At 32.5% G+C, this 13,908-nt stretch overlaps 2 protein-coding genes across 2 annotated transcripts; one reads left to right on the top strand and one right to left on the bottom strand.

Annotated features, from left to right (window-relative positions):
• Positions 1-1,639: 1,639 nt before the first annotated feature.
• Positions 1,640-4,829, top strand: LOC129888536 (protein YABBY 4-like). Its single transcript, XM_055963496.1, has 7 exons — positions 1,640-1,916; positions 2,489-2,644; positions 2,890-3,016; positions 3,387-3,435; positions 3,745-3,820; positions 4,240-4,314; positions 4,595-4,829. The coding sequence occupies exons 1-7, from the start codon at positions 1,809-1,811 to the stop codon at positions 4,664-4,666; spliced, it is 663 nt and encodes a 220-aa protein (XP_055819471.1). The 5' UTR covers positions 1,640-1,808; the 3' UTR covers positions 4,667-4,829.
• A 3,866-nt stretch (positions 4,830-8,695) lies between these two features.
• On the bottom strand, positions 8,696-12,886 carry LOC129889892 (monocopper oxidase-like protein SKU5). Its single transcript, XM_055965362.1, has 9 exons — positions 12,368-12,886; positions 12,057-12,166; positions 11,701-11,971; positions 11,449-11,587; positions 10,643-11,009; positions 10,150-10,515; positions 9,975-10,053; positions 9,192-9,391; positions 8,696-9,114 (listed from the first exon to the last, which is right to left on the bottom strand). The coding sequence occupies exons 1-9, from the start codon at positions 12,512-12,514 to the stop codon at positions 9,012-9,014; spliced, it is 1,782 nt and encodes a 593-aa protein (XP_055821337.1). The 5' UTR covers positions 12,515-12,886; the 3' UTR covers positions 8,696-9,011.
• Positions 12,887-13,908: the final 1,022 nt, after the last annotated feature.

Raw genomic sequence — 13,908 nt, 5'->3', positions numbered from 1 at the left:
TTATATTTGGAATTTGGAATTAATGTGGATGTGGCTTATATATTGTCCTGGGGTCACAAGAAAGTTCTTCAAAAGGCTTTCTCTAGGGTTTTGTGTTCTACTATTTTAATCTTTTCAAGAGCTATTATTTGTATAGGGTAATGGATGGTAAATAATTTTTACAATATGAATGTATTTAATTACCATGTTCTAATAGTAGGTTATCTAACTTATAGTGAACAATTACTTGTAACTTTTTTTCCAAACAATTTGAGTTTTTTGTTCTCAAATTGTATTTTCATCTAATCTAAAAGTTTTAGTTGTTAGATTGAATATACTTTTAGGGGCGGATTTACATAGCTCGGAAAGGGTGTCACGCCATTCCCTGATCCCAATTAAAAATTTATATATGTACATGTATATTTGTATATATATTTATAAAGAAAGTATAAATATTAAACATGACACTCTTAGAAATAATTAGTATTGTGGTGTTAGTGTTTAAAACTAAGGTTTGCCACCGTAGGGATGCAAATTCGAATCCTACCATGGGATGTATTTTCTTTAAAAAAAAACTATCAAGTAAGACATCGATAGTGAATTTATTGTAAAAAAAAATTGTGAATAAGGAGATTAGAACCCTAGACCACTTGGAAGTAAAATCTTAATTAAACCAAGAGAATCAGAGATTCAAAATACTGAATTCGCCGGTATATACTTTTCTTTATTTATTTAATGTCTTTAACATGACTCGATGACATGCAAGCCTGTCTCTACGTAATCTAATACCATATAGAAGTGCATAATTACGATGTTAGACTCCGATAATTTGTTCTTCGTGCGTTAGTTGGGAGACTTAGGCGTGCAGGGTGTTTAACTGCGCCATACCTGTGGAATATGAAAATTTTGGTCTCTTTACATAGTTTTAGTCAATCTCGACATCATGAGCTAGTTTTCGACTACAAGTTATTAAAAATGATTTTTTACGTGCTTGTATAATAAAAAAGAATAAAATTCTCACATCACGAGCGTGTTGAGAATAGTTAAGTAAATAAAAATGTGATTTCTCTAATAACTTATAAAATTTTTCAATGAAATGATCACACACTTCAATATTATTTTTTACTTATTTACATACTATTATGTGTTGAATGTTTTTTAAGAAAATATTATTCCCTTCATCTTAATGTATGCAATATCGTTTGACTTAACACAAAATTTAAGAAAGAAAGAAATCAAAAATTTTAAAATTTGTGATTTAAAATAAATATTCTTTTTAGAACAGACCAAAAAAGAAAGAAAGAGTAGCACAAAAATTGTGACTAATTGGAGTGAAAAAGTTAAAAGCATACAATCTAAACCTACAGAGTATGAAAATAACAAGTGAATGAGTGTATTTGGGAGCTTTATAACGCCCCATGCAAACGTCGTTTTCTAGCTCCTCTCCCCCACATCTGCCGCATTCTGACTTTCAATTCATACACATAACATTGGGAATGCCAAACACACAACATATGTTTGATCTTTTCTTTCTTAATTAATAAAAAAGTATACATGTACATCCATGATCCATGCATGTGCATTGTCCACTATGCATAACATACATTCATACCACCATCCATCACCAATCTATAATAAACAGGACCAAGAAATTAAGTAGCTAGAGTACTTCTCTAAGTGCAAATAAAAGGGTTTTGCCCTCTCTGACTCTCTTCTTTCCTCAAACTCATATTATCAAAAGATAAAAGGAAGTGTCAAGACATCAATCAATCAAATCAAATCAATCACAAAAGCAGGAGGAACCAATCAGTTTGGAGAGTAATAATATAATGTCCTCTTCAAATAGCTTGTCATTGGACCACCTCTCTCCTCCTCCTCCTCCTCCTTCCGAGCAGCTTTGCTATGCTCATTGCAACGTCTGTGACACTGTCCTCGCGGTATATACACGTCTATATAGATATGAATTGTTCTCTTTTATTTCTAGCTACTTTCTGAATCAAGAATTACATTTACATATAGGGTTTTCTTATTAGGGTTTCTTGTGCTTTCCATCTTAAGTTTTTCTTTCATCGTTTGGTTCAAAACAAGGCTATCCCAAGATTATAATCCTGGCTTAATCAGGATAGATAACCTCATCTTCTATATAATAATAGGTCCATGATGATTTTAGTGTAAGAGTTATATGGTTTTTAATTTATTAGTTAATTTTCACTAGCAAATTACTGAAATAATCCCCTAATTCCATGTAACCAAACGACCCCTAATAGACTTTTAATTTCCTAGAGTGATTTTTTTCTCTACTTTTTAAAAATTCCCCGATTATCAATGGAGTTAAATTACAAACGAACGAGTACAGTAGGGGGGCTTGACCTTATCTCTCGACAAAAGGAGGGTTAGGAAATTAATATCTACACACTAACCTCGCAAATATGAAACTAATATAAATTAGCCAACAAAAAAGTTTGTGGTTCTAATACCATTGTTTTTTTTGTCATGATTTTATTTTTAGGTAAGTGTACCGTGCACAAGTTTGTTCAAAACTGTGACGGTTCGATGTGGACACTGCAGTAATCTTTTGCCTGGATGGCTTTTGCCTTCTACTAATCATCATCATCAGCTTCATCATTTTGGTCACACTTACTTTTCTCCTTCCCACATTCTTCTGGTATGTACTGTGTCTATATATATAAACACATCGCTTCCTTTTGAAATTGTGTTTGAACATACATTCGATCTACTTGGGGAAAAAATGATGTTCAGTGAGTGGAAGTCTTTTTGAGAACTTGAAAATATTTGAAGATCACGTTCTTAATATCCGATCTAAAATTTATGGTCAAACCGTAGCTAAGGGTAAAGTCTTTTTTAATTTGTTAGCAAAATTTGATAAATAACAATTGCTTTAATTTGCAGGAAGAAATAAGCAACACAACCCCAAATTTCTTGATGAATCAGAGTAACTCTGCTCATGATTTTGTCCAGCTGCCTGCTCGACCTGGATTTGATGATCTTCCTAGACCGCCACCCGTTATTAATAGACGTGAGATATCTTACCACATACATACGTTTCTTATCTTATATTAAGAGTTTAAGTTATATGTACAATAGTAAAATTTTACCCTAACTTTCTCCGACTTTTCTAGCTTTGTGATGAAAGATGGAACTGAAAGATGTCTAAGTATTTTGTGTAATTAGTATCTACATAATCAAGGCACCTATTAGATAATTATAAGTGACTTTTTAAATAATTGTACAATAATAACATTATATTTATCAATGTAATTCTACTAGTAGGATTTAAGGAAGGTGATGTGTATACAGTCTCCCTCCTAGCTAGTGGAAGTAGAAACACTGTTTCCGATAAATGTAACTAAAGTTCTTTTTTTATTTTGGCTCTCTTGTATGTACAGCTCCTGAGAAAAGACAGCGAGTCCCTTCTGCTTACAACCGATTCATCAAGTAAGAGTCATAAATTTCTGTCTTTCTTATATATAATACACTCTTTCCATTTCAATTTGTTTGTCGTATTTTGTTTTGACACGAATCTAAAATGCACTTTAAGATACATATCTCATATTAGAATTAAAAAGTTGCTAAAAAGAAAAAGATATTCTTTTTTAAACGGATTAAAAAGAAAAGTAGCACACAATTCAGACATCGTTCTATAATTAAATACAATTACAAATACCATATAAAGGTAATTTATTAAGTATATTTATATTTTCATATGAGATTGGACTATAAATTGATGTTTTGAATTTTGTGTAGGGAAGAGATCCAACGCATAAAAGCAGGGAATCCTGATATTAGCCACAGAGAAGCCTTCAGCGCCGCTGCAAAAAATGTATGAGTATTATCTAAACTAGGGTTTCTTTTATTTATTCATTTATTGTATTTGTATATATAAAAAAAGTTTATGGTTCTTTTCACTCTGATTTAAAGCATTTAGGGCCGTTTGGTTTGCATACTAAATTATCTCGAGATTATAGTTCTAGAATTATAATCTTTGGACTAATTTATTTCACGTGGAACTGCAATAAAATAACACTATGTTTGGTGGAATAAGTTGGGGTAAATTTATTCCAAACTTAAATCCTGAGATATCCCATCTCATCTCAGAAACCAAACGACCCCTTAGGATTAGAAATATATTCTGTGTTCGACAACAAAATCTTGATAACTGAGAACTAGGGTTTATACCATGTGTTTTTATTTAAATCTAAGTTTTGTACATGATGCTTTTTTGTGTGGTTGATGACGCAGTGGGCCCATTTTCCACACATTCAATTTGGTCTCATGCCTGATCAGACTGTTAAGAGGGCTAATGTGCGCCAACAGGTACATTAATTACAATATGTATCTTCATTATTTCATATCGGAGCAATATTTGAGTCTCACCAATACCCATTATTAAACAAGAAAACCATGTGTTTAGCCCTTGAAAAAAGAAATCAAGTCTTTATGTGAGAGGCAGGTTGAAAACCTAATTAAGTAATTAAAAGTGTGCTCTGTTTAATAGTTTAAATTTCTAGATAATTAGATGGTCATATGCTTTAACATATCCAACAATGAAGTTCACGTTTTGTTTTATTTTGTTTTGTTTTTGTTTTGTTGATAGGATGGAGAAGATGTTCATATGAAAGATGGTTTGTTTAATACTTCTGCCAATGTTAGTGTGTCTCCTTACTAATGATGTGATCAGAATCAAAAGTGAACAAGTTTTGAGATGGATGCAGAAGTGTCTAACCAATTAATGTGACTTTTCCTAGCATGTTGAATGTGTGATTTTCTTTCTTTTATCCTTGTGTTGAAGTGTACTTTTGGCTTCAATGTTTCAACCTTTGCTTGAACAATCTTCTATTCACTTTTTTGCTTTATTAGTACTACATTTTCACGCCCTATAAATTAATGCTACATTTCAGTCGTACAATGACAATTAGTTAATTAATTTGTACTACTACTACTGCTGCTATATATATTGTGTTGTATTAAAAGTCAATCACAAATGATACAAAAAAAAGATAGGTAAATACTAGCTAGTGGATGTATAGAATTACCCTTTACCTCAATATACATGTGTTGATGGGAGGTAGCGCGAATTCTGGGAAATTAATTGAGGTGAGCATTAAAAAGTGCATAACCCTACTAGTATCATGTTCACAACAACGGGTTATCATCAAAAAGTTTATCATAAATTTATTAATGGAAATACTTCTATTCATTACTTAGATGAAAATGTCGAAGCTAATTTCAGACATTGGAGTGCTATGCGATAAAAAGGTGCCATCACAACTTAAGGGCAAGTTCTACAAAGTGGTGGTTAGACCGGCTATGTTGTATGGGGCAGAGTATTGACTAGTTAAGATCTCTCACATTCAAAAGATGAAAGTTGCCGAGATGAGAATGTTGAGATAGATGTGTGGCCACACCAGGAGCGACAATATTAAAAATGAGGCTATTCGGGACAAGGTGGGAGTGGCCTCGGTGGAAGACAAGATGCGGGAAATGCGACTGAGATGGTTTGGACATGTGAGAAGGAGAGACACAGATGCCCCGGTGAGGAGGTGTGAGAGGTTGGCCATGGATGGTTACAGAAGAGGTAGGGGTAGGCCGAAAAAGTATTGGGGAGAGGTGATTAGACAGGACATGGCGCAGTTACAGCTTACCGAGAACATCATCATAGATAGGAGGGTGTGGAGGACCCAAATTAGGGTAGAAAGCTAGTACATAGTCTCGTTATTCTTCCCTATTCGTAGGCGCATTAGCACATTACAATTTCTTATGCTCTCATTCTGGTATTTCTGTTATTATTTATTATTTTCTATACTTTTATTACTCTATTTTATCTGTGACGCTTTCGTTATTTATTTTCCTATATCGCTTTGAATTTCTTAACCTTATCTGACCCCTTTTTATGTTTTTTTTTAGCCGAGGATCTCTCAGAAACAGCCGTCCTACCTTGATAGGAGTAAGGTCTGCGTACACTCTACCCTCCCCAGACCCCACGTTGTAGGATTTCACTTGGTTGTTGTTGTTTTTGTATTACAGAAATTATTTATTAGATTTTATTGGACGAGGAAAGGCCAAGAATGTTCGGATGGATGCATAGTTAGTGAGAACCATCTGATTTGTATCCGTAGATCGATCAAACCGAAGCTTGTCGAATCGGTTATTTTCATATTTTTTTTGTAAAACCATAGATTTCCTATAGATTTTTGAAATCCTAGATGCATGGCAAGAATATTATTTCGGAGTTTCACTGATAATAGTTTGAAACTCCAAAGTGGCGAATGCACTAGTTAAATATTGTTTAAATAACAAGGACATCTTGATAAGTAAGATTTTAGCACATCTACAAGTAAAACACCATCACGACGTCTGAAGTTTTACTATTTGACAAACGTAAAAAGACAAACGGAAAACTAAACACACTATAACAAATAAAAAAAGTTTGCTGCAATTGTTTAACGGAAATAATATATTTGTTGTTATATTATATTTTGCATCATTAATAAATATGAATATTTATATTCAACGCTTTAGTCTTTATATAAATATTTTTAAAGGTTTTTGTGATTATGGATGTAATAATAACTCAATTATCGCTAAAAGAAAAAGTTATTATTTATAAATATCTTTTTTATTATAATGACATTGCATTTTGGATTTGATGGGGTGAAATGTCATTTAAACACAATATAAATTTCCTAATCGATTAGGGTCGGTTCGTCCGGGTAGAAAAGGATAAAAGGAGATGAATAACAAAGGGAAAGAAAAGTCATTTCACACTTGTATTGATGTGATGTGATGTGAAAGTGATTGTGTTTCAAAAGTATATTCAAATAATGGTTATAAATTAAATATTGGCCCAAGTGTTTGGCAAGCCCAAGTCATTTTTACCAAATTTGAGCAATCAACTACATTGTAGGACCAAAACTCTGGGCCCAAACTAGTCTAAGGGCCTGTTTGGACATGAGAATCGTGATTTCGAAATTAGACGTTGATTTGAAGTTGAAATTTTATTTAGATATGCAATTTGAGCTTTTAAAGTTATAATTTTTCTCATAAATATGAAAATATCACCGTGGAGTATTTAATGCCCTTTCTTCATCTTCTTTTCATAGTTAACTTTATAATGGCATTCAGGAGACATGAACCGAACAGAGTAATATTCTCTCAGTTTATTTTTTTTTGTCTATTATATTAAAAATATATATTTATTTTTATTTGTTCAGTTTAGAAAAATAAAGAAATAATAATTTTCACTTAATTTTTAATATTAAGTATAATTATTACATTTTTCAAAATATTAAATTTATTATTATATTTAAATAGTTATATAGTAAAATTATCATTTGTTGTTGCAACTACTATATTGTTCTTTTTATATTTTTCCACAAGTCCTATTTGTTGTGTTTCATTTATGAGTGATGACAATCTAGGCACCTCACGTGAATTCATGTGACGATTTTGGCCCCAAGTTTGACTCCATTAGACAAAGAACAGGAAAAAAAATATAATAATATTTATATTTTGTTTTTGGGATAAACATGAATATATGTAGGCTGTGGCTGGAGGAAATAAAATTCAAAGGTTAAATGTGGATGTACACCACAAGGCACAAGGGTAATTAACTCCTTTTCAACCCTATCAAGATTATAATGGGATGAATAAGATTAAAGAGAAATTGGAGCTTTGGTATTAAATAAAAAGTCTTAAATTGAGGCTTTGGGTATTAAATAAAGTCTTAGTAGGAACATTTTTTTTTAACTAGCCTTCCGTGAGAATATGAATTAGTTGAATTGCACAAGTTGAATATCGAACATCCAAGAAAATCTTTTTGACAAAGCTGAGTAAATGTAAGTAAAAGAATTAAGAAAAATTACAGTCAAATACCATGCATTTAGACATTTAGTTTTAAAAATATATATTGTGTGTATAAGTAGTGTATATTTTATACTAAACATACATGCATATGTATATCTATACACTATATATACTTCGACCATGTTGATAAACTAGATGTCTGAAGAATATATTTATGTAAGTTTTCCTAAAAATTACCCATCAGCCCAAAGTAATCAGCAGGGATATATATATAGAGAGAGAGGGGGGTAAAAATAACAAGAAAAGAGATGCATTTTCTATTGCTTAATTATCTGTAAAGAATCAATGCAAATTGGATTTGATTCGTGACTGTGCAAAATAAGTCCAGGCTGGTATTTTGAAATCAAATATTCTGAATTTTGGACCACTTATGCTACAAGAACTGATTTCCAGAGAAGCATAAATGGTACCTTATAAAAAAATCCAAAACTTCTTTTAAATGTTAGTCTCAAGACAAAATTTCTGAAATATTTGGCTGGTTTTGTTTCTCTTGATTCTTTTCTTGTGAAAGCAATTTGGCTGACGTTCATTTTCGAATTGTTCGAAATGGTTAACTTTGTTCTTCGTTTCATTTTTGACACAAAAATATCCTTTAATCGAGTAGCTCAAAAATGTCCTTTTCTATAGCCTAAATAATGCCCTCCCCAATCTCCACTTACGTTTACTCCAACTCAAATGAAAAAAGAACCAATTTTGTCCTCCTTTATCAATAGTTCAATCAATATCATTCCCAAAAAGAATGAAACCGATGATATTGGACCTCTAAGCCAAGCCATTATTAACAGATTATAAATCACTCTTAACAAAAAAAAATTGTTTTGTAATAAAGTAGTGAAAGGTACAAAATGGAATGTAGGAATAAAATTAATGAATAGTAGCCATTACATTACATATATTATAGAAAGAATGTGTATAATTACCAATAAATTAAACAACCATATCCGGGGGAGCATTTTAACACAACCGGAAATAATAATGAAAAATTACAAGTCAAAACAATTAATAATAATGGCCTTCTTCTTCTTGAAATCAAGATAACTACAACTAAAACACCTACATCTTACAAATTAAATCAGACGACAGACCCTCACAAAGCCAAGCTCCCGCATTTTTAACACAAAAACAAAAGCATCCACTGGAAAAGGTTTCTACTGGAACACAGCAAATGTCGCAGAAACCAGCAGCAACATCATGAAACAGAATTTCGACTTGTTGCCTCTCATGGATGTTGCATATGATATATCTTGTGGCCTGAAGATTAATGAACTATGTTAGACAATTCTATGTTTTTAAATACTTAGGTGTGAAGATAGTTGTTGTTTACTTACTTTTGTAGTTTGGCAAGTTGGCCACAGAAGAGTGCATTGTCTGGCATTGGCAACTCTGTCTTGTTAGTGGGCTCGGAATTAACAACTCTGATGTATGTTTCTTGGCCTAGAAACCACGAGTCGAGGTTTTCTGTCCTCAGGTTCCAAATTCCAACATTGTCAAGGGAGATCAAGATTGCTGTCCATGCCCCGGGGAAAACCTGTGAGCAGCATAGGAAATATGAGACTTGTCACAAGATGCAGACTTTGAAGACATGAAATAAAATTTTGATCTAAAGCCAAGCACAAATTTTAGGACATTTAAATGGCATAGCCTCCTCTTAGTGTGGAGCAATACTAGATGTGCCTGTTGATGCTAGATGTTACTGGAAGGCCAATGACACGGGTGTTATAGTCAGCAGAAAACATTTCTTAATCATCATTTCGAAGAAATATGGTAAAAGGAATTTGCTTACTGGCATATATAACATGTTGAAGAAGCTTAGTACGTTCAATAGTTTACATCTCAGTTACTGTGACAACCACAAGCAAACTGAGTTTTGAGTTCTTGTTTAAGATAAGCAGTGATGTTATGTAAGGCTAACAATGTATGAGGTAGTCATCTATCACTGGCATATACAAGTAAGAAAAGATTTGAACTCATCGAGTTGTAACTGGCCTGGTTGAGGAGCAATATCAGGGTTGTAAACAGATATCACAGACTAATGGCTATATTCGATAAAGGATTGTAAGCCTGTACTAGTCACAAATCTTGACAAATTCTCAAGATATAACAATGATTACCTGTGTTGTGGTGCGAGCTATTCCATCCCATTTGTTGTAAGTACCCCTACTATTATTTGACCACACGCCAAAATCCATCCTGCAAGTTTGCATTAGTGAAAAGTCAGGTTCAGCGAAATGAATTTTCAGTTTCATTTTTGAATATGATGAACATTGAGAGGAGGCCAGATCATACCCGACCACAAAAAATGCATATCCACTCATATGGTACGTGTGCATTTTGGTATCGTTGTTCTGAAATATTACTTCCATAAATCCCCTGTAGGTACCATTGATAATGGAGGTTTCCATCTTCGGAGGTCCGGTTAGTGGTGCCGTAGGGAAATCTAGCTTATATACACCCTTCAATTTGTACTGGTCAGCAAGTCTGATTGGTGTTTTAGGATTAACAAATGAAACCCCATTAAGTGTTGTTTTCCTTTTTCCATCTACCATCGTTGGCGGCTTATTTTGGACCACATATATCTCTGTCACATTAATTGAGCCATATCTGAAAGAACCTTGAGGATTTGGGCGAGCTCCACTGGCAGTTACGTTCCACCTACATAGCATACATCATAACACCAAATGGTAAGTGGCAGTAAAGCTTTACAACCTGTTAAATTTGTTCCCAACTACTAACATCTTTCTGATACAATTTGATAAGTGCACTGGGGAGAGAAACAAACCTGATAGATCTGGCCTGGTTCATGGAGAAAGTTTTGTCGAATTCATCTTGTGGTGGTTCAGGAAGAGGGCCATGTGCCTTTCCTTTCGAGTTTGTGTATTTCAAAATGCCTACACCAGTAACTCTTTGCCATTGTGATTGGTTCACAAATCTGGCACTTGCCACAATATAGTAATCAGAACTTGCATTCTGATCCATGGATACCAAAAAAGAGTAAGATTGTCCAACATGTATATCTAAGCTAGTGTAATTTTGCTGCACAGTGTATGATCCCTCTGCTTCTGCCAAAAGTAAGTTATGATTCTGAATTCTGAAGTTCAAGCTGGTTGATATTCCTACATTGCTTACACGAATTCGATAGGTTTTTCCTGCAGAATCATCATATTAACATTATAAAACAACCAAGAAGAGAAGTGTATCACACTTTATTTTAGATAATTAACAAGGCAAAGTAGCAGCCTAAATGAGAACTTTGAATCCCAGATAATCATTTAAGTTCTACATATGGATGCATTATCTCGGAGAACTTTTTTCCTTCTCTATACTAATGAAACACAAAAGCATAAATATTCGCAAGAAGGTGAAATCAAACTCTTAAGTTTCTAGAGAAAGTTTTATAGCAGAAGTACCAAAGAGGGATTCTTTTTAGCAGATAAAAGCCATATAGATGTCTAAACAGGAATACTGGAAATTTTCATAAGATTTGTGTTGTTTGACTTGAGAAAGTGCAACAAATAACATGAATTAGTATAACGACAACATATTCCATTTAAACAATGAGTCCACTTCTAGCACAATGTAGTTTACCTGGATGGACAGTAATTGTTTCATAGTCAATGCCATCCGGCACGATAGTATCATTGTATCTGTAAGGACCTTTCCCATTAATTAAAACACCATCTGGTTTTCCTAGATCTTTCCCAGCAAGAAGAGTGCTCCTCAAAGACTACATCCAACAATAAGCAAAGGTACCACACATTAGACACTGAACTATACAAATTTAACTTCAACAAAAGCTTTAACCAATAAACTCATCGTTGTCATCGCATAGAAACTAACCGTGTGATTTCTGGTGTACCAATCACCAATCATAATAGTGATATCATCATATGGAAAATCAAAAGGAATTGGGATTTCCTCCCTGTTGTTAATTGTAATTCCACCAAAACCACCTGATGCTCTCTGAAAATGAAGTGAAGGGAAATAAAAGAAACTTCCAATTTGGTCCTTGACCTGAAATTGGTAAGTCCAGTTCCACTTTGAAGGAATAGGACAGTTTGTTCCTGGTAAACCATCTTGCCAAGTACTCCTCTTCTGCTGAACCCCAGACCTATATTCCCACAAAAATCAGCTCAAAATGCACCAAAAATGGAAAGAACAAAAACCCATTATGTACTCAGCAAGAAGTATCTTACCAATGTAAGAGGAGATCTTCATCTAATTTGTTCCTCACGTTAACAACAACATTGTCATTAGTAGTTACATTCATGGTTGGTCCAGGAAACTTTCCATTAATAGCAATAACCTGAAAAAGATTAAGCTAAATGTAACTCAAGAAACCACAAATACACTAACACTAAACTTAAAGTTCAAAACTTTGACATCAATATCCCATAGATCTGAAACCAATATTCAAGAAACACTATACAAAACATTTAACACACTTGCCCTGCTACCTAGGAAGCAACAATGTAAGGAAAGAAACAAGAGATCTGAAGAAACATACCTGTTGGGACACACCAAGTGGAGAAGCATCAATGTAGGAGACCTCAAAGTTAAAAAACTTAAATGGATCTCCAGCAAAACTTAACCCCATAAACAAGAAAATGCAAATAAGAGAAATTAGGAAAGACCAAGTAGAAGAAGAAGCCATTGAAGTTCAAAGTAAGTAAAGATCAAAACTTTCAAGGTGTTTTTACAATAAAGATTGAAAAAAAATGTTCTTTTTTGTATGCAGTTACATTATAAGGATAGAACAAAGAGAAAAATGAGCAGAAAAGAGAGCAAGAGAGCAAGAAACAAAGAAAGCAGCTAAGAGAGAAATTTGCAACTTGCAAGTAGTAGTTGTAGTATAGTTTTTTTTTTGTTTTTTTTTACATATTAATTAGTATAATAGGAAAGTGGCAACGGTTCAATTGACTTTATTTGGGGTACAGTTTTGTTGGTCATAGCCAGGTGAGAGATAAAGAAAAGGAATGGTGGTGCTAGCTTGGAATTTAGAGGAGCTTAGCTGAAAGTTTTGTCGGTCCAAATGGCTAACACTCATTCATCGTCCACGTTATTAAAGATAGATGTTCATTTTTATTTATAAGATTAAAAAATTAAAATATAATATTTTATATTTATTTACCTTAGTGATTAATATTTCATTATTTTTAATTTATTTAATAATTAAAGATGATATAGTAAATTATTCTTTTTGTTTTATTTTACGTAGCATTATTTAATTTGATCGGATGTTTAAAAAAATATAAACTTTTGAAATTTATAATATAAAATAATTTTTAAATATTTAAAAAGGGAAAAAAAGAAAAAGTTAAAAGTTAAATTAATTTTGATTATATTAAAATAATTTTTTTTTGGTGATAAATTTAAAAAGAAAAAAAATCACATAAAATAAATTGAAAATAATACGATTTTATTTATTATTTTTAAAGAATATGTCGAGTCAAAAAACAACATGAGTGAGCAAACATTAAAAAAAAAAAGCATAATTATTAGGGTGCACATGAACAAGAGCAATGCATGGAGAGCGAAAAAAGAGCGTGTAATCAAAAAAATGAATGCGTCTTTGCGTGTGAGAGATGATAGACCAGAAATGAGCCAATGACAGATAAGATAGATACGATAAAAATATTAAAATAAGAAAAAACTTTCACAAGGGAATGAAATTACTAGAATGAAAAATATGGGGATGAATCTTTTTTATAAATAGTTATATTATATGGTCAATTTTTTTTATAATGGACCAACAACACACTTGATGGGGTAGCATTACGCTTTGTAGCGATTAAGATTGATAAGTTCATCGATCCAAATAATTGTTTATGTACCAATAAAAAATTCGACAGTTTTATATGATTCTTACTTCTTAACATGAAACTTTAAGTTAAGGTTACTCAGAGAGCTATCAATTTATCAGTATTCTAGATTTGATATTCAAGAATACAATAAATTAATTTATACTCTTATAAGAACAAATATAACATAGCATATATCAAAAAATGATCTCAAAGAAAATATAACTTTTATAATATAATATTGTTA

Source organism: Solanum dulcamara, chromosome 5 (assembly GCF_947179165.1).
Source record: "Solanum dulcamara chromosome 5, daSolDulc1.2, whole genome shotgun sequence".
In the NCBI taxonomy this organism is placed as follows: Eukaryota; Viridiplantae; Streptophyta; class Magnoliopsida; order Solanales; family Solanaceae; genus Solanum; species Solanum dulcamara.
This window is presented reverse-complemented; position numbering and strand designations above follow the sequence as displayed.